The following is a 22,080-nucleotide window of genomic DNA, read 5'->3' on the forward strand; positions in this document are numbered from 1 at the left end:
TTCTGAAACAGTCATCCAAAAAATCAGAGATTTTATTTAGAGAATTTAGTATTTACAAGTGTGCTGTGAATTTAGCCTAATTTTCTAATGTTTAGGCAATCATGGCGATTGTTTGTTCAACCCAGAGACCAAATACCCTTTCATTTGTGCATGCAAACTGTGGTAATCAAATAATGCAGGTATCAGCCTAAAGTACTCAAGTCTATAATTCTTCTGAATTATTTTAAATTTATTTTATATAAATATCCTATATCTAACCATGATTTCTGGCACTGCCAGGCTGTCTCATCTGCATAAGATGTTGGCCCCAGGTGTTGGATCTCTAAGGTGCAATTTCACTAAGCACCTTCTCTTGCCACATTCAACTTCTACAGTGAAGCAGATAAGTTAATACTGCTCCTTCTCAAACACTAATTAGGAATAATGTTTTCAGGCAGTGACTACTTCCCAGTGGCATGGTGAATTTAGCATTTGAAAATAGAGTTCAAACTCCATTAGCCATTTCCAGCATTTTCAGTCTCAATCTATTCTGAACAGCTTTTAGTCCGAAAGAACGTTAGCAGTGGTTACATCTTTAGAGGGATGCAGCAACAACAATATTTACTTCCTGCAAAGGCTGCCCTTCAGAGAGACCTAACCACACATGGGCTGACATGTTCCTCCCTGGTAATGCTGAAATTCAGGCTCTCTAAAGAAAAGCTGCTCAGCCCCACTTTCATCCAAGTAAAGAGATTTACTAAATGTTACCAAAACGTGCAATGACACAGTCCATCAAAATAAAAAAAGAAGGCTAAGATGCAACTATGCTGTACAAATACCACGGTGCAGAGGCTGCTGTGGCACAGGGCTTGCTGACAGGCTGCAGTCCCAGCACAGACCTCACCACCTGTGTGGGGCCAAGGAGAAAGGAAAGCAGGAACAGAGCACATTTAAAGGACAGATTTGGCCCCACCACTCCCTGAATCACATTCAGTGTGAGCAGCTGTGCTTTGCCCACAGCTTGCTTTGCTGACTGTATCAGCTCTCTCTACTTAGGCAGCTGGTATGCCTCCCTGGGAGTCCAGATACCTCTCACTGTCCTGCTCCTGCCAGCCCATGCAAACTTCCATGTCAAGGATAGCCATAACCCCATTAATCACGAGAGAAATGGACTCAATTTCTGCTCCTCTAAGAATGAGAAGATACTCACATGGAAAGGGGGAGCTAAATCATGTGCTATTTTAAATAACTCATGATTTCACCACTCTAACTCTTCTGATCTTAGAAATAACAGCCAGGTTTCTAGGGTTTTTTCCAAGGAGGCTCCAAGACCTGCACTTCCAGCTGCCCCTATGGCACATACATTTCATGTTGAGACAGTGTCCTTGTCTTGCTCCCTCCCCTTACAGATGAATCTGGTTCTGTTATGAACTTCTGTATCTAAATGAACAACTTTTGTCCCTGCACAGCATCTAGAAAGCAGAGGTTTCACAACCTGAAAAACAGGGAGATTTTGGCTTTTGTTCAGAGCTAAAAATAAAAGCTTGGAAACAATCATGCCTGCAGTGATGGCAAGTACAGCAATTTCACAACTCAGCCCCTCTTCTTCTAAGGCCTCCGTGATGCTTGGAGGGAACAGGCTCCCAGGCGGGCTTTCAGAAGCCCAAAGAGTCAGGAGCATATCAAACTGAACTTCAATAGGTTTTGCATTATGCAGGCAAGTTTTGCCATCTTCCACCTGTCCTAAATTTAGGCAATGAATTATTGTTTCTATTGCAGGTTGAAAACCAGGCATTCAGCCATATTTATACAAATAGTTTAAAAAAAGTCCGAGTTCTGCTTTTCAAACAGATTTAGGAAAGTCATACATGAAAAGGAGGAACAAATTTTCATGACCCAGAGAGTTTAACAGGCTTTTGTACCATACAAATTTAAGTGACTATTAAATACTTTAATCTACCTTTTTAATATAATTAACTTATATTTATCAACATAGTATTAACTATTTAGCTACTAAACCTCCACACAAGAAAATTTATTAGCAAAGGAGTGCTGATTCTGCCTGCACTCCTTGCCACGAAGGAAGAGCAGCAGTGATTTTAAGTGATTTTAAGCAAGACTTCAGATCTTGCAGATTTGAAAAGAGCCTGCTGGGTGTTCAGTAAATTTCCAAAGGATGGGAGAAAAGACAAAAAATACCTATGAAAGGATACAGCAAGTATTTTGTTTGGATGTATAGCAGTGCTTAGGAGCAGAAGTACAGATGTATGACAACAAATCCAGGTAACAGTAAGATGTCAAAAGTTAAAGGTGGGAGTGAGACCAACATGAAGGAAGGTGTACCACTTCCTGCATGGCTTCCTTTCTGGAAAACACAGCAGAGAAGAAAGAACCAGGAATCCCAGACAGCAGCAGCTCCAGTTGTCAAGGAGAGCGTGGCCAGGTCTGGGGAACAGAAGGTGAAGGAAGCACAGCAACACAGTGGTGAGGATGCAAAACTACCAGGATCATCACCAAGCTTTTTGTAGGTGCAACAGGAAGCCCATCAACTCCCTCTCATCACCACCAAGTACAGTGTAAGTTCTGTACTGATGTATCGCTGCAGAAATTTCCACTGGCCATTGTTTCACAGCACAGCAAGAGAAGGGAAATTTGTTCACGGGATCCAGGAATAGGTGAAAAATGAAGCTGAGCTGACATGCTTTTTCTGAAATGGAAAATGGACTTTAGGCAGGCAAACAAGTTACAAGGAAGGAATTGCTAAGAAAACAAGAAGTGGAACTGGTATGAATCAAGTATTTTTAAAATTTTTAAGGGATTATTAAGCATGGCTACAAAAGAAGTGAAATATCTTTTCCCCAACTGGAATAAAACCAGAGAAGGCATCTGTAATGTATACATCTTGCACCCTTCTGTGGAGATGCTGGGAATGGAGGAATACAGTCTATCAGGCTCAGACTGATGAAGAATTCTCTGCTGTTCACAGACTTCACATAAGATGTTGGAGATGACCACAGAGCTCTTATGAGAATAACAGCATTTTCTTTGAATGCAAGTCAAAAAGAGAAACAAATCTGAGATGAAACAACAGCTACAATAATTCACCCATAACTGACGTACGTGGTGAACACGACAGATCCAAAAATAGGAAATCATTATTAAAAGCAGAATTTTCTCCTATGTTCACTACTTCAACCAACTCTTTTGGTTAGGGTTTTACTCTGAAAAGACTACTGCCCATAGGATGTGCTCACCCACAGGCCCAAACTGGGGCTGTATCAACACTGAGACATGAAGTCTGCAGCAAGTGTAATCATTAGCAGTTAAACAGAACTGGCCACCATTTCCTCAGGCATTATCACATTAAATCCCACTCAGAGCCAGCCTGGGCATCTCCTAATTCAGTCAGACGTGGATCCCTTTCTACTCAAATGGCTGACCCAGACTTTTGTGCTCAGGTATTATTTCAGCAGGAAGGATCAGGACTGTAAATAGATACTTTGCAACTGGAAAACCTGCCTGGGACAAAACCCTGCAGTCCTGTCTGGTGACATAGGCTCTTGCCACTGACACTGACTTCAACAGGAGATAACAAACACAAGAAAGATTTATTGCAAAGATATGGACCTTACTTACCATGGCTTTTGATCTCCTGTGAGTACAGACCACCTCTCTACCATGCAACTATCTCTCTCATCTGTCTTAATCTATTTTTTATTCTTATTTTTTTAATTCAAATAGATTATGCCAAATAGTTGCAACACAACACAGAGGACACAAAATAGAACTAGCTTCTAAAAATCCAGGCAACAATTGCTTGAAATAAAATTAAAATAAGGATATGAAAATATGCTTGACAGACAGAGGTCTTCAGCAGTAGGACAAGATCCTTCTTTCACTGAGAAGATTTGCTCCATGAACTTGAGCTCAGTTACTCTAAATCAAAGGGCTCAAGGGCCTTTTGACAGCACACAATATGTCTAGTCAGCTTTGTAATGCTAAGTTTCAATTTCATAAATTGACAAATGTGCAAAATGGATAAAGGAATTAACAATAAAGAGGAAATCTATTCTGTTTAGCTTCTCTCAATCCCATGAGTACATTAACTCAGTTAATGCCACCAAGGAAATAGAGCCATTTAGTAAAACAAAGCAGTCAATTAGATTAAGCTGCCCTCCTAGGACAGTAGCAGTGCCATGAGCTGATGGGAAGGGCCCTCACAGAGCAGCTACAGTTGGTCACAAATTGAAATGTCTTTCCATTAGAGAATGCCTATTCATCAAAACCTAAATGTTATACAAAGATGGGGTGACTTTGCAGAAGTTGCTGCTCAATGCAGGCAATGTGCCCATGCACTTCTTGGCAACACAGCTCCCCAGGCACCCCTCTGAGCACCCCAGCACTGCCCCTGGAGATCTGCCCTGGGCCTCCAGGCTCTCAGTGTCTGCAGTTTGCCAGGACAAGCAAGGGGAAAGCCAGGATGAGGTCAGGCAGCTCCACGGCTGTGGGGTCAGGGATCCACTGCTCCTCAGTGTTCCACCATGAGAGTTTTCCTCAGCACCAGAGACTCTAACCAGTGGCCAAATATATCAAACAGAACAGGATCAGAAGTTACAGATTAAATTAGACTATATTAGTATGGAAAGATTCTAGGACTGGCCAAACTAATACTGTGCTGAGCAAACAGACAAGTATACATTATAGAATAACATGTTTTGTGAGTTCCTGAACATCTGCATCTGGGAGCAACCAGGCCTTCAAAATGTATCTAATCTTGAGCAGGAAAGTCATGCATATATAAATTTCAAAGGAAAAAAAAACAAACAAACAAAAACAAACCAAAAGCCAAGTGAATTTGGTGGGAGGGAAGTATGGCATTATGCATGAGTTAAGAAAATCTTAGAGAGCCCTTGGACAATTTCTAGCTCTCCCTCCAGCAGTGGAGATTAAATCAATGAACAAAGCAAACCTAAGCAAAGGAACAACACATATTTCCCTTGTACTTACTGAAAAGTCATCATCAGGGAATAATATCAGATCCTTAAACTGGCTGTCCCCAATATTTTTTTCGATTTCTGTGATAACAGCTTCATAATCCAAAGGCTCCAAGAGTTTGGGTTTTTCCTGCTGTGGAAAAAAAAAGAAAAGATCAGGTGATCTCTCTACACATAAATTTGCTTTTCTCACCCTTCATAAACTGAGGTCTGTGGCATTTTTACTTCTGTACACCAAAGCATGAATAACTTCTCCTTTCATTCCATTCTGCTCAGCTTGTTGCATCTGAGCTCATGCACGAGAGTGAAGTGAGGAAGTTGGGTCACTTGTAAGAGCCACTCTCCATCTCAAAATTCCAGAGCAATCTGTCAGCTCATTACAGAGAATGAAACCACCATGTTAATCAACCTGGAAGTCTCAGGGATTCTCCCTCTGTTTCTTCATAAGTACATCAAGAAAACTGATGGACACAGTTTGAACTGAACAAAGACAGGACTTAGAGCTGATATGTTTCAGAATAAGAAACCTACTTATTTCTTCACTGTCTTACACAATTCACCTTTTGAACTGCTGGCAGCTTGTGAAAGGCACCATATTGTTTTACTTGGTAATAATCCAAGGTTATTCTCCTGGGATAAACTATCTGGCATTCACAGCATCTCTTGTCAGAAAGCAGGACTAGTATCATCATAGCAGAACTACTATTGCCTGAAACAGCAGTAAAGTAAGAAACCACCACAGGAAAAAGTAAAGTCACAGTGTCTTGAAATACAACCCAAAAATAGAAAAAGAGAAGCCTGGCTGACATGCTAGAATACATTAAACAAATCAAGAGTCATGTACTAGAGTGAGAACATTTGCTCAATTGAAAATTCTTCATCAGGAAGAGTGAATGAGAAAGGGCAAGAGAACTGCCAGAAGGGATGGAAATGAAAGTGGTGAGAGAGAAGAAGGACACTAGTGGAAAGCAAATGCAGAAACATTTACTCTCTTAGTCTGATTCAAAAGAGGACATTAGATAAGTAGTATTTTATCCACTGTTCTTCCATTGGGCTATTCAAAATTATATAAAATTTTCCTGTCTTCCCTAAATCAAAACCAAAGTGCATTGAAAAAGGAATCTTTGACATCTCCATAAAACAAATTTCTCCAATGAGATTGTTCATCATATATGATTTTACCTATCTCATTCATGTATGGTCCATTATACATATAATAATTCAAATGTAATAGTCCCTTGTCTCTTTTGACTTTGTCCTAGAAAGTTCTTGTTTATTCTGTAATCACAGTCATCTCAAGATTTTTATGAACATTGTTACCCTTCTGTATTGAGTCCAAGACTCCCCTTGGCATCAAATGCATCTATGAATAGCTTAATTAAGTATCAGTAACACAGCCACACAAATTAGATTAAAACACAGGAATACACATGCTCTTAGAAAATTATTCAATTGCTGAACAGCTACTGCAAGAATCACAAAATAACTCAGGACCTCTGCAGGTCATCTACTCCAACTTTGATGCTTAAAGCATCAAAGCTCCACCAAAGTCTGGCAAGGCAATTAAAAAAGTTAGAACTGCTCCTTCAGCAGTTGAATCAGTTACATCTCTTTTTAATCTATTACTTCAATTTGCACACTTAAGAGTAATAAACTTCTAAAAATCATTACTGTTTAGCATTCACAGGCCACAAGCACGATCTACTGATGCTGAGACATTGAAGGATTATAAAAGGCAGGCAAGATCAACACGTAACCATAACAAATCAAAGAAAACTACTTCAATGTTTGATTTAGATTCTGGATTTTAACAGGACTGGATTCTGGTTTTGTGATGTCCAGTTAAGAAGGAGCCCTGCTAGGATATAAGATTTCATGTGAACCCAGCCGTATCACCTTAAGCTGTCCCAAGCCAGTACTCAGCCCTGGCCTGCCCCAGCTGACACGCAATGATCCAGCCCTGCTCAAGGAGCTCTTGGGCTCAGTATCAGCCATATCCCTTAGGGAGGTCTCCTCTTTCTTGTGCTGACAGTGGCTCCCTACAGGAACTTAATGGGGTCACTTGGCCATGTCACCATACACAGCTTGCTCTCATTCCCTTCCAAATTGTGTTAAGTCACTGCAGTATCTTTTTGACAGGAGTTTCAGACTTTTTGTCATTAAACCTGTCACTGTATCTATTCATTAAATATTACTTTATAAACATATATGTTAAGGAGTTAGAAACATGAAGAGAAAACACCAGTGCACACTGAGTGTACCATCGATGCTGTACCACTGATTTTGGTAATGATACCTAGGCCTGAATGAAGTTCACTTCAAGTTCAGCAGAAAGCAAACTGTAGTAGTGCAACTTCAGAAGGAAACCTTATAGCAACCATTTACCAGAAAATTCCAAATAAAAGAAATATATGCACAGACATTTATGAGGCACCAGTGCTTCACATAGGCATTTTTCCTATATAATAGTTTCACTAAAACATGAACATTTTCTGCAGAAAATTTGTGACATTGACTACACTGATAACGCTCCCTTCCGAGAGCTGATACTGTCAGGCTAACGATTCTGCAACAATCTCAACTCTTAGTAAGACAGATATGCCACTGAAATCATAAAATGTCTGCTCTCCAAAACAAGACGTGTCAACACAATCTCAATCTTGGTCAGATGCTCCTTGGAAACAACATGAATGACAGTTTTCAAAATCTCCTAAAAAACATTAGGCAAACCAATAACATAAGTAGTCACCTTCCTATTGAAGTTGTAGACTAGGGAAGAGCTGGGAAACCCCACAAATCTTGGGACTTCTCTTGAAATACAGGGAAATCCCATAAAAATGTGTAGCATTTGCAGGTTTTCTACGCCTGTGGAAACCACCCTTTTTGCTGGGGCTGGCAGAAGGAAGAGAGGTATTCCTTCTTCCCCCTGGAAATCCCGGTAAGGTTGGGGTGAACGCAGCTATATCCCCTCCAAAATTAATACTCTGCATATTTTGGGGTGCAAGTGGAGGCAGGGTAAGCTATGCCACATTGCCCTCTCTTTGCTCTTCAGAAACCAGCAATGCTCACAAAGCCATTGCTGAAAGCTGCCCTAACACTCCAGGGGGAGACTTCTCCTTGGCAGCTGCAAGGTCATTTACATGAGACAAAAATACAGCTCGAGAAAACCCTGAAGCAGAGGAACACAGCAAGCATGAACATCACTGTTCCCACAGCACTAATTCTCCTACTCTCAGTGCTGCAAAGGGCATGATCTGATGGAAGCATTTTAACAGATGTTAACAGAGAAGTCTTTGGAGAAACATTACACATCTGAACTAAATACAAATAGATATGACATTATCAGACCTACTGCAAAACTTTTCACTGAAGCACTTCACAATTTATGCTGATATTTTTCTACTGATGCAATAAAAATTACATTCTTCCTTCCATGTCAGTACAGCAAAATCCCATGTAAAATGCAATACTGTATTATGGCAGCTCCCATAAATCATAGATGCAAGTAATAGCCCATCCTTGTCAATACAGTGGCTGCAGAGATAATTTAGTCCATTCCCAGCCAGCATCCAGCATGATAGTGTAATAAACATGATGCCTCTCTTCATCAATTCTGCATGTTCCTACAGACCATAATACTGCTCTGTGGACACTGACTCCATCCTTTGCAGAGCCAGTATCTGGGACTTGGCAAGGCTCAGCGGTGCAATGCTCGTGCTGCAGTTGTGATGGGAAGTGGCAGCTGGTTAGTTAGCAGCTTATCTCTGCTGCTGTGGGGTGGCTGCTCGGATTTTTCCTCCCAAGCAGACAGAAGCAGTGATGTTGGGATTAGCAAATTCCTCCCTGCAAGCACTAGCAGAGATCTGAAAATGAGTGGGGGTGATTTAAAGCTAATTTAATAACCACAGCACTGCCTCTTCTCAATTTAACTTGTCTGTTCTTTTTGGAAACAGGCCAACCTGGCAATCCATGCCAAAATCGAATTATGCTGGCTTGGATTTCTGTAATGCTTTTTATATTCCCCATCTCAAGTGAGTAATGAATTTAGTTGTGCTGAAATGGTTGTGAATACATCTAGTAAAAAGTCACTCTCAGACTCCTCACCTGCTACAACATTCTCAGCAGTACCATTTACTTCACACCCTGACAGTGTAGTGTAGCTTCGGATGTTGTTGAGCCAGCTTTTCCACACTCCTTTGGAACACTGGAGAGATGTTAAATCAGAGCCAATACCATAGGAGGACAATATAGTTTCACAGGGGTGAAACCAGCCAGATTCCACCAGTGATATATGGCTTCACTGGCAGCATCTTCTGGTCTAGGTAAAAAAGGATTATATTTCCCAGTAGTAACTACCCAAAATATCCCCATAAATGATATTACAGAATTAAATATGGTACTTGACTTGCCTCCAGATGCACAGACATTGTACACTGATGCTAGTACCCATCTTTTCTTCATAATTATATCTCATCCTCCTAAAGCTGCATTTCTGTGAACACTCTCTGAAGGAGGAAACGATGTAACAGAGACAATAGTCTCTGAACAGTCATCCCAAGAACTTCCCCATTCTAAAAATAAGCTAGACTAACTGCTATGATTTCTAAGCTTTAATGTCATATTATTCTGACATCAAGTCATGAATATCTAGAATTTATTGAATTTAATAGAGGTGTTTAAATTAATTCTTTCTCTTCCATACAAAAGGAAGAAAAAAAAAAATAAGGAAACAGATAACAGAATGAAGGTGATGGACTTCAGTTACCTGGACTTCAGTTGCCCTCACCCTGTCTCTGGGACAGGAGGACCTATGCTCACAAAGAGAGTCAAAACTACTGTGATCAAGATCAAGCAAGACTCAGATTTTATATTTCATCCAAGCTATGGCTTGTCAAAAATGACAATTAATTCTAATATACATTTGAAATACTGAAATGGGCACTTGAAAGACAAAAGGCCACTTATTAAAACAACACCTTCACCTTCCTTCATTTTTTTAGACTTCTTAATGATATTATGAACCAAACCAAATCCCACCAAAACTCACAACAACAAATTAATCTGCTTTCTAGGATAACACCAACATGAAGTGTTTCTTACACTCCTTTGTTCTTCTTTTCCTTTCCCCAGTTAAACACTGTGTCTCTGATATAACACGTCTTTCTATGTTTTCAAATCGTTAATATATGTAGCTAATTATATTCCACCAAGGCAGGCCAACTTCAGTTGAATATTTCTTTGCCATGCCTGTCCAAACTGAAGCTAAAGAACAACCAGAACTCCAACTTTTGGAGAAAATGCGGCATAAAGGCTGAATTTAACCCTGCCTCAGATATGCCAGAGATCCAGCATGCCCAGCAGTTCTGAGATGTGCTACCTGCAGCTGCCTGAGCACTGAAGGAGCTGAAGCTATAAAACAATTTGGGTTTTGTGCAGCCACCAAAACTTGTGCATTTCTGTAGGACCAAAGTATGTCTCTATCCAAGGGGCAGCAGAGCAGTTTGGTGCCTGTGAGAATTCCATGGGAAGGATATCTCCACTGGGTGAACCTTTTCCTCACCAGATCATGGGGAAGCAGCCCAAGACCCCGTGTACTGCTGGCAGGAATCCCATGGCAGCACTTGTATCCAGGGGAAGCAGACAGCACAGCCACTCTGGGATTAAGGGGTCCCCAAGAGCCTCCAGCAGCTGAGCTGGGAGTGACAGCAATCACCCACGCAAAATGCTTCACCCCACAGGCCTGCCCTCCCTCTGCTCTCAGCACCCTCTGCATCATGTAACAGATTTCCTTTAAGGAAAATGAGTTTTGCATTTCAAACAAAAGGGCAGGCAATTCAAGGTCTGCAAAGGGTATCTGGAGAATGGATCGGGAGGCACAGCCAGAACCAGCAGGCAGATGGTCTCTCCTTTTGATTTAGATCTCTTCTTTACGACTGCTTGGCCTGTTCTGCATCTATTTACAGTCAACAAGCTCTCTGGCCACATTACAAAGGCTTCCTTTGGCTCAGTATGTCATTCACAGTCAACAAATTTATTAAAATTAGTGGTACAAGGAAAATTTTCTCTGACACACCCCCTCCTACTTTAAAACACATTCACTTGTCAGGTCCAAAATGTTTAATTTGTCATGACTTTCAGTAAACCTTGGAGAATTGCACTTGGAAAGAATCCAGTCAGGGTGGTACAACACAACTAATATACTCTTCAGTGTCAGCACTGAAGCCAACGTTCCAATAAATTTCATTAAGGGGATTTCCAGTTCCCACACGATTCTGCTAGAGAGAAAATCACAAAGAATTATGAAGAATCCAATCCCCAATTCCTAGTGCTTCAAAAATTACTTGACAAAGTGCTATAGTACCCATCAGCTCAAGCACAGCAAAAGAAAGGAAACCTGTTGAAGACCCTTCGGGGAATAACAAAGGTGAAAAGTAATTTTCTATCTTTAAAGCCTTTTTATTCAAAGAAAATTGTGATACCAGTAAGTGACCTGCTTGACTAAATGAGAATTTGTACAAATACAGCTGGGATAGGATGAATCCTACTTGCTTACATTACCATTGTTTTGTGCATCCCCACCTATATAAGTCTACTTTGTATTATGTCCCAGCTTTAAAAATTACTGTAAGATAATTCAGCATGTCTTGAAAAACAGAAACACTTCTCATGGGGATGAGCTAACTCAAAACTCTCATGTCAACTGATGGTCCAGCTGGAGCCCCCGGAGCCGCTCCAGCACGGCGAGTGGCCAGGGCTCAGGCTGCTCAAACCACAGAGATCTGCTCTCAGGCACCTGGGCGTGACCCACTCCTTCTAGCACCTCCTGTTTCTCAAGACAGAACTTACTGTACCTTTCATTATGAATTTTGAAAGCTCCAGCCTCCATAAAACTACCTGCCTCATGGTTAAACTGTGGAAGCCACACAGGATTGTTGGTTCAGCAAAGCATCCAGCTGGGGGGTGAGAGGAGATGCTTTGTGCTGTGTTTGACTCAGTCATATGCATTTCCTAAATTCTGCTTCCCAACCATGATTGTGCACCTGGCATTGCAGCCTTGTGACTCTGGAATGTCCATCTTCATGGAATAGCACTTGTCCTTTTAGACAGTTAATAAAATTATCAGTACAATCTGCAAAAAACATTCAGGGTAACATGGCAACAACTTACTTGTTCTCTCTGCTTATGTACTATCTTGAAACTCTCCTTAGAAAGATTAAAAAACTTAATTTAATCATAAAACTAGAAAAATCAGCCACTGACAAGAAAGTGCTAAGTTTTAAATTTGGATTTAACTGGTTGGCTTTTCAAAATGTCAAGAATAACAACTTCTAAATAGTGAGGACTTCTGAAGCCTAGACTAAATATTTGCCCATAGGTCACCTCAGGGGAAAAACAAGAAAGTTTTGTTAAGCATCATAAGTTTGTTTTTTTTTTTAAATATAATTTACATAGACTTCTAACCTAGCAAAACCCAGCCACTTTCTCTCCCCTTACCTGACCTAAACCTGGAAAAAAAAAAAAAAGTGCAGTTTTACCAACAAAAGGCTTTCCTTGAATCTATCATACAGAATCTATTCATAAAGAAAGCAAGCAAAAGCCAAAGATGCAATTCACTGCTCTTCATGCAGCAATCTGAAGAGACAGGTAGGATATGGTGGAAGGGGACTGGGCAGAAAGGATGGGAACTGTGGGGGAGCAGAGAGGAGCTGCCAACAGAGTGGAGTGTTCTGCTCAGGCACTTGTCTCGTTAGTGATTACTTCAGTCCAGGGAAGGAAAAGGGCATTGTCCTGCCCTGGGCACCACAAAGGGGATGCTGGATTGAGTCTAGTTCAGCTCTTCTGGGGATATGCTTTGATTCATGTCTGCTTCTTCCAGCACAGCTGCAGGTGAGCAGAGGCCCAGGCAGAAATGTTAACAACACCAGCCTGAAAAATGCATGCACTGGATTGGACCAAAACTTGTCAGCTTCCAGTATAAAGTTTGTGAAAACAGCACTTCTGAGGCTGTTGGAGCATGTATGCACACACATACATATGTGAAACTTCACATAGACAGTCTTTGTAGGCTCAGGAAAATCTACATTTAAAGAAAAGATACTCCTAATTTTTGCCCTTAAGCAGCACTCCTAGCGGGGGCAGAAGCCCAGCTTTGACACCTACAGCATTTACACAGCAATAGCAGAAGTGAATAGAGCAACAGGCAAACTGGTCCCTTCCTTTTGTGCAAATTGGAAGAATTAGGGAGACCCATGGTTATCAGTGTACAGGTTCAGGGGAACTAACAATTAAAGCTAATCAGATAATAATTAGTCTTACAAAAAAAAAAAAAGGAGCGCCCAGCAAATAATGCGAGTCAATCAACAGAAAATACAGGTCTAAGAATAATACCTGAAGAAATGTACTCTTTGAGTAAGGTCCCTATACACAAAATCCTTTACAACTGCAGTGGGAGCTGACATCACTTTGAAATGTGTGTGGAGGTGCAGAGGGCTAATGCATGAAGGAGAGATTGGCTGCTGGTTGATAGCAAAAAGTGCCTGTAGGCCAAAGATTTAACATGCTCCAATTATGAAACATTGAGCAGAAAGACACAGATTGCAAGGCACAAAAATAAAGCCAAGTGCGCCTGCATTTCCTAAGGGCTAAACAAACTACTGAGAAATACATCTACAGAGTAACATGACACAGTGACCCATCTTAGTCTATCTTATGTTTGAAAAGAACAGAAATCAGCACAGATTCCCCTGCTGAGCTATGCAGCTGACATAGAGGAGCCATCCACGTCAGGGGAAATGCAGTGTGACCCACAAGCTTCTGATGAAACAGGCTTGTTTTCTACTTCCAATTACAGGCAACAGGCCCAGGGTTACAAGTGCTGTACATTTTAGGTCAAACTACAATGCAGTGTTGATATTTCTATTTAGAACCACTAAATTGAATGCTCGGTTCCTGTTATCTGAGGATACACGCAAAAGTGAACAAATATATTCCTCTTTATCTGCAGGCAGGCTGCTGGCTTATTGTTACCATTTGGACTTTATTTCCAACCATCCTTTCCTGTAAGGCTGCAACCACCTCTGGTGAGCACTAATAAAGTCCAGTCAGGATTTGTATAATGACAAAAATCCCTCCTCACCAGGATTTTAGAGGGTAAGTCAAGTAAGCAGTGCCTACCTCCTACCAAAGCCCTGTGGCCTGCCAGGGTTAGATGCTTTCAGCAGCACCAGCAGCTGAATGCAGCTGATTCCTGGAACCCTTGATCATGAAGCTCAAACATGTCATCTTTGACTGCATGCCAATAGCTCAGGGCAGCAGAAACTACACCATAAAGTAGCTTTGCCAAAAAGAGCCACTTCCATGTAAAGTGCCTATCCAAAAAGGCAGCTAGTCACAAGCAAAACCCTTACACTACTAGATGAACCACAAACAGCTTCACTGGTGACCAAGTGTTACAACTGCAAAGTTCTTTTCCTTCCTATTTAAAAAAGAAAATGAGAATACTCTTCTTGGTTGCATTATCACTGATTCTGTTACACTGAACATGCTGAAAAGCCTCAAAAGTGCCCTCTGCACGCACACACACAATTGCAAACAGAGCAACTGGATGAACAAAACGATGGAAGAAAACCAAACACCTCTTGCCTTGAGGAAAAGGATTGATGGATTGATTGTCTCTTCTTGGGGAAGCCATTAAATGTTTATGAGCTAAAGCATACTTTCAAGTGAAGACACTGAAAACCAGTCCTTGCCTAAGACTCCTCAACAGCAGGCTCTGAGCGTTTTACCTCTTGCTGTCTGCAGTTTCAATTTCAGCCAGGGAAGTTTAGGCACAACACAGTTTATGTGTTAATCAGTGGCAAAGCTGCTGTGTAGCCCATGGGGAAGAACCTCACCCTAGCTTTCCACCAAAGGTTCTGGAGCTTTCTCCAGTGGCTCCCTGCACTGTCTTCCTCCTCTTCCTGGCCTTGAGAGGTGCCCATCGCAGATCACGAACTCCGAAATAGCACAGAGGAACTTTCCATTCCAGAAGAAGCACTATGAATTTTCATGGAACTTCTGGGCACTTCTTTAGGTGCCAGAGAGACTGTCAAACACTGCTGCTCTCAGAGTATTTCTGACCACCAATGTAAGGCTGTCATTAAGTCTCCCTAATGCGCCCAAGTTCTGTAAACTCCAGAACTCCCTGTGCTTCAGTCTCATTCTCCAGTGCTCAGTCCCTAATTACAGACTGAATGAGGCTTGGTGACTCCTACATAAACAACAAGCAATAAATCCTACTCTTTCCAAAGTGTAGTCCTAAGAGTGACCTGCAATTTCTTAGCCATTTCTCAGAAGAGGTGGAAGAAGGGTGCATACTCACACAGCTTAATCTTTGAATTTCTCCTTGATTGACTCTCCTAGTGGTCTTTCTCTTCCTCCGCAGTTCACTGGCCTCCCTTCTGAATCTCCCACGAAAGCTCATTGTATCCGTAGGAATTAAGCGGCCAACAATATCTGTTTAAAAAGTGTGCTCCTATAACCTCCTTCCTTCAGCAGCTTCAGCACAACAACTGGAAGCTGCATATGCTGTTCAAGGGAGAAGTAGGTCTAAAAGTTACATGCTGTATCCACAGTAACTGAACAGAAAGAAGAAGAAAACCAGCAATAACTCATTTCTTCCTGTGAACAACATTCTGCTATTAAAGCAAGAGAGTCTCATTAAACCATAAAAACACCCAGTCCCCACCTCCAATGCAAATCGAAATAGGAAGTTGTAGAAAAAACACTGCAAGTGAACATCTATCTTTGTCTCAAACACCATTACATCCTTTCTCCTCCCCACCCTCCCCGATTCGAAAGCCAAAACAGCTGCACTTTTACTTCATGTGTGTCTGCAAGATAAAAAAAGTCATTCACAGCACAGCCATCTCCTACAGAGCCCTTTGGCAGCCGACTTGGACCACAGAGCATGCAGTGACAGATTTGTGCTGCCAGGGCCATCTCTGCTTTTGGACCAAGGTAGCAGTTCCCCTTTCAAAGGAGCGTGAAACACCAATAAGAGGAAGAGCCCTGCAAATTCCTATATTTGCAGACAGTTAAAAAAAGGGGAAAACAGATAAATTAATATGCTAATGTCCAAAATACATTTTTGGCTTGGAAAAAGCAGGATTTAGAAGTGCTTGTAACCTGCCAGCTAAGAACTTTTTTGCTTCACACCCTGCTCCCACCTCAGGAGAAGTAAAGCTGCCGGACTGAGCCTGCTCCCCAAATGCCCCACACGTGGGAAATGCCAGCAGCTCCCCTTGCCCACTACCCCACACAGGGGCAATACTTGAAGCACCTTGGCAATGTAGAAGCCCTCACTCAGTGCCTCAGAACTGCAGTGGCAACAGGAGCAGTGAGATGGCTAGTAAAATTATCCTTAATTAAGGTAGGACACTCACCCAGTGCTCAGCTGTCTGAAGGCTGGCAGGGGACAAAGGTCTTTTAAAACTGAACAAACTCCCTCAGTGTCTACACATGTGCAGACTCACACACAAACCCTTTTCTTCTTTGCTCCAGCTGAGCACTCATCTTGCTGCAGCAGCAATGCTGCACTTCCCTATGCACTCAGCCCTTAGGAGGCATGCATTAGGTTTTTATGTTTATTGAGTATCTGTGTGCATAGCTAGGACAAAGAGATAGTTTTTCTGCTTTCTCATTCTGTATTTTTTGCCAATTGGACAATAAGCACCATTCTCACAACTTTTTTGAATTAATTAATTACTCTGTTTGAGATCTGCAACTTTATCCTGAGCACCTTTTTTTTTTTTCCTTTCTAACAAATAATTCTGAGTTCTAAAAAATCTAGGAACTCTTTCACACATTTCTCAAGATTAGTAACATTTGATCCAAAGTAACAAACCTCTTCAGGAGTTCCAAGGATTGTTCCATATGGTAGGTTTCCATTCTGGGAGAGCAGAAACACAGCCCAGCACATCCTACCCTGAACACGACAAAACCACATCCGTCTGACCAGTTGCTTTCCTCTTCCAAAGTTAAAACATGGTGCTACTCTTGAATTAACCCCCCACCTCAGCATTATCTTTGTCATTCAGCTTTGCCTTTGAGAAGATCAACTCTTTTAAACTGAGTGCTACCAGCCTGCTGTGTGATGTCCTAAAACAGATTTCACTGTACTCCTGCTTAGTGGTGAAAGGCATCTGTCTGGCCCTAGGAAACAAAAAAGACAACAGAAACCCTTTGCCAAGGTATGCAGACATTTCAAGTAGCTACCAATATAGAAGCACAGCATTAACCAAGCTGGAATCTCCCTTGTTTTCTCTCAAACTACCACGCTATCTCTACTGCAGTCCCTGGTGCCTCTCATGTAACACAGATCGTGGCTGCCAAGACCAGAGCTCCTTGCCAGAAGTTAAATTTAATGCTGGAATCATCAGCCCTGCTGGCTTAACTTTGGGCAGGTATCAGTTCCTCTGAGGCTCCTCTGCTTATCCACTCCTTAACTCAAGTGTCACCCAGAACAAGCAGAGTTCCATCCTTCCTTTCCCTGGCAAGGCTCTCCTCAGCTTCCTGCCTCCCACAGCACAGAGCAGCCTGTCCAGGGTGCCCTTCCCACTGAGATAAGGGTCACTAGCACTTCCTGAAACTTTAATGAACTTGAATTACTAAAAAATAACACAAAATATGAGCTTAGGTTCAAACTTCCAGCTGGTCCTCATCCAGTTTACTCCACTGTCTTCTGTCCAAAAGATTTTCATTCCTAATATTATTATTAATCCTCATTTATTGTCATATCTCTGGCAGATAGGTTTTCATACTAAAAAATACTAAAATCACTGTATTTTCTAAACACTAGGGCTTTAAAAGTTGAAGCACTGAAATAACAAATAAGCTACAGCACTCACACAGAGATATGAACCAAAATAATAGTAAACAACTGCAAATAAAGACTCCACTTTCTTAGATCTGTTTTGGATGCAAATCCCTCTTGTAATGGGGAATAAAAAAACCATTCAAATGTCTAATAATGCTTTGTACTGTAGCAAAGTACAAAATAAACTTCATTAGCATCAGTATGACTGTAAAAGATTTCCTAACTTTTCCTCAATAGTTCCATCTCTTCAGTTAAAGGTGCCAGATAATTTAAGATTATTATAAAATTGGTTATGTTAATATGAATAAAGCTCTTGTACTGCTTTTAAATTCAGAACCATAATGTGCAAGGTGAGAAGTATTATCCACACCTCAAGCTATTCCAAAAAGAGAGGTATTTGGCTCCAGGAAAACCACAAGCCTTGGTTTATATTTGTGAACTGTTGTACCTAATACATAGAATCAAAATAAGGATGCTGAAAGTCCTTCAAAAAACACTCTGTTATGTAAAGTAATCAATTAAATGTTTAATTGCCTTCTAGTCTGCTCTGTGGGACATGTTCATCTGCTCCCAGCAGTTTTCAGAAATGTATAAATATCTAGATGGGAAGAATAATGATATTTGATACCTCTGCTCCAGTTAAGGAAAAACTATGTATTCCTTTTGCTGCAGAACCACTAGCACTTAACTTTCCAAGAGGGGTACAAGTTCTTTATTAACTTTAATTCCTTTTTCCTCCATTTTTTCTGGAGTTTCTAATTTCTCTTTTAGATCTCTTAATTGTCATGCTTCATTTACTTCAGTTTGAATTGTGATATACAGCAATATGTAAAAAATAGCATTGAACAAAACAAATTCACTGCTACAGTACATAATGTGACCACTGGAAAATGCATTTTGATAGTGCTTTGCTAGGAGACATAGAAAGATACAAAAATACAGTTCCTAAAGCGTGTATCTTCACTAACATAAAAGACACCCCAAACAGGCTGAATATTCACTGTGTTGCAAATCATCAATTCACCATACTGTCCTTCTGAAATAATACAATCTACCAACTCTAACCAAGCAGCATCAAGGACTGATACTTTTGTTTGTCACACTGGCATTTTTTTCCACCCAGATTGAGAGAAGAAAAAAAAAAATCTCATGCAAACATCAAATTCATAGCAAATTTCAGGGAATGAATGCTTCCCTTCAGCTCAGGACTTCTGTCTGGGAGCAATGCTGACCTGAATAGACTGCAAGTCAAAAACACAATCTTGACTTATGCCAGTGTATAGATGAATAATTGTATAATCTTGACTCAGGCCTTTTGTTTAACAGACTTGAGAAAAAGTTTAATTAACAAATAAGAAAGCTCCTTTTGCTAGAACAAGCTGCATCAACTGCATATTAGGCCTATGCTGAGGTTAAATTCTGAAACGAAACAGCTTTTCATAAAAAAACCTTGTTTCATTTATAAGCTAAGACCCCTGTGATGACAGTGACACTGCCATTCAGAAAGTCTGTGCAGCATAGACCAGTACTGAGAGATCTTCTGATACACTTAACATTTCACAACTTGGCAGAGTGCAGATAAGAACCTCCCCACCTCCCTTGAATGGCTTGTGGCACTTCTAGCACATCAGAGTCCCTGGTAGAACCACTACAATAAAGACATAGAATAAAAACCAGAGGATGCCAGCTCTGCCCAACACCCAGCCCCTGGGGTAGAAGCAGAAAAAATCCTGCACTCTGTGACCATGGTTACAGGTTGGCACATGGGCAACAGGCAGCTATTAGCTCAGGTACTGGGGAGAAGAAAAAAAATCATGGTTTTTGGAGAGTGTCACGATGAGCTCTTTATGTGTTTCTTTTAAAATTTTAATACTACTCAATTTTCACATAATTTTCTCCAAAACTTGGAGATATAGCTGGTGTACTCATCTTCTGAGGCCAATAATGAGGAGATTTACACAGTTAATATCCCACAGCATTCAGGCAGTGCAGATACACAGGCTGATGCTGCTTTTCATGTTAATCCCCAGCAAGACCCCCACTACAGTCTGTGATACCCTGAACAGGGCAATGCTGCCAGAAGCCAGTTTTGTGTTTGGACAAAGCCAGCAGGATCAGATATTACACACTGTCCTTTCTGTGGTCACAATGCTCTCTAGAACACTGCACTGAGTGGCCACACACTGGATGTGTTTTTTTCAGATATGACAGAAAAATGTCCTAATGGGCCTCTGGGACCAAAGCTGAGGGGACAGGGACTGGACAGCACGTTCACCTCACCTGCATCGTCTGGGCTTTGGGAAGAGTGCGAGCTCTGCAGTGGTGTGTGACTGCCCCCAAAAACTGCACTTCCCAAAAGCTTCATCTTGGACAGGTACAGCAGATCATTACACTGGGGCCAGGGACAGATAGGTGCTTTTCACTAACCACAGAAAGCACTAGTAACCTCCACCCCAATGCCTTTGTCAAAGACTAAACATTCTCTCTCCTCTCCAACTCCCCTGTCAAAAAAAACCCCTCCCAAATCAAACCAAGAGGTTTTATTTTGGAATTAAATACTCACTATTGATCCATGAACATTTAACCATGTCCTTTAGAAAAATAAAAAGAGGAAAAACATGAAACCAAAGCAATGTAAACAGAAAGGTAAAAAACAGAGTTAGCAAAAACTAGGTCTAAAGCAACCTTTTGCAAAGGCATTCTGGTATTCATCTGAATCAACTGAAATGGAATGACTTTTTTTTTCAGAACTATGACTCCACCTATGGTCTAACAGCTTAAGCTGATACATGAAGCCTTGCATAGACACACTCCACAAAGCCTTTAGAGCAGCTGGTGCTTGCATTTTGCCCACACATCCATACAGCTCACTCTGATCAGGCAAAGGGCTGGGAATCCATCACACTTAAATAGACATCAGCACACAAGGTGAGTTCTCCAAGGCAGGGGGACAGTGGCCCTGCATAAATATCCATGAAAAGCAGCCCTTCTATCTGTCAGAGCTCTGCTAACAGACCTTTCCAGAGAGCACTCCCTGGTGTCAGAGACTCTGCCTGTGTCAATCCATCTCTGTTCTTCCCAGGCAGACTGTGTGCTGATCTCAGCCATTCCTCCCTCTGTGCCTTCACCTTCTCTTTGTGCCCCAGCTATCAGGGCAAGCACACAGAACTCCTTTGGGAGAGGCTGCTGTGTCTCTGCCCTGCATGCACGGCTGGAACAGCCCTTCCAGCTGAACTGGTGGTGACAGGAGCCATGCACAGGTTGTCTGTGCCTTGCCAGAGAATTCACCCAGGGCCAGAGGGGTCCCCGATGGGTTGAGGAGGAGGCCTCGGGAGAGCAGTTTGGCAGCTCCCGGCCTGATCACCCACACAGCACCCGATGGCCTTTCCCCACCTCAACACCAGGGCTGGCTGGTAACACCACACCCCCCCTGCTACCCCCTTTGCTGAATTCCCAGCTCCTGAAGCACATCCTGCTGTCCTCCTGTTAGGGAAGCAGGCTCGGCTTCAGAGAACCCCTCTCTGCCCCACAGCCTGAGAATGCTGCTGCCCCTGCACACAGCATCCTGCTCCCAGTCTGCCACCACCACATTTCTGTCAGCTCAGCCCACAAGAACACTGATGAATAGCAGCATCATTTCAGCAGCTTCCCATGCTGGAAACCCACATTTGTGCAGCTGGCACAAATATGATACATTCCTCTGCCACAGGGCTGAATGAAAATGGAAGGGGCTTTGGAGAGAGCCTAGTGATGGTCTCATTTACAGACAGCATCGCCTCAGCTCTCGTGTCTGCTGCCGTTCCTCTCCTGCCCCGGGGAGCACAGGGAGCAGGGCACTGGTTCTGTGCCGTGCTGCTGCCAGCCGGTGCCCTGTGCCAGTGCCAGGCTCCCAGGGCACTGCAGCCATCACAGCCAACTGCGCTGCGCTTACTCTCTCGGGGCAAACAAAATGCTGCTTCTTACACCAGCAATCAGGTTGGAAGAATAAACTTCCCATTAGACATGTTGTCCTGCTGATGTGTACAAAAGCAAAATATGCAATTACTTTAATAATTTCAGACAAACATTATGCCTTTTGTTTTCATCTACTTGGACTGGAATCAGCCCTTGATAGCAACACACAGAGTGATGAAGGGACATGAAAGGTGATTAAATAACTTAATCATCTGACTTTACACTATCTCCAGACAGGAAAATGCAGCTGTGACTTTGGCTCCTGTTGCTTGCTTTTCTGAATGTAACTTTAATCCT

At 41.9% G+C, this 22,080-nt stretch overlaps 1 protein-coding gene across 12 annotated transcripts in view; it reads right to left on the reverse strand.

Moving 5' to 3' along the window:
- DOCK10 (dedicator of cytokinesis 10) overlaps positions 1-22,080 on the reverse strand; it is a 144,253-nt gene that overhangs the window by 82,779 nt on the left and 39,394 nt on the right. For 7 of the 12 annotated variants that reach the window (XM_072933222.1, XM_072933221.1, XM_072933223.1 and 4 more), the window contains exon 2: positions 4,987-5,106. In XM_072933222.1, the coding sequence (XP_072789323.1) occupies positions 4,987-5,106 (120 nt within the window). Of the gene's footprint in view, positions 1-4,986; positions 5,107-15,333; positions 15,677-22,080 lie in introns of those variants that run through there. The other 5 variants (XM_072933220.1, XM_072933225.1, XM_072933227.1 and 2 more) reach the window with 4 other exon arrangements.

This window comes from Taeniopygia guttata, chromosome 9, assembly GCF_048771995.1.
Source record: "Taeniopygia guttata chromosome 9, bTaeGut7.mat, whole genome shotgun sequence".
In the NCBI taxonomy this organism is placed as follows: Eukaryota; Metazoa; Chordata; class Aves; order Passeriformes; family Estrildidae; genus Taeniopygia; species Taeniopygia guttata.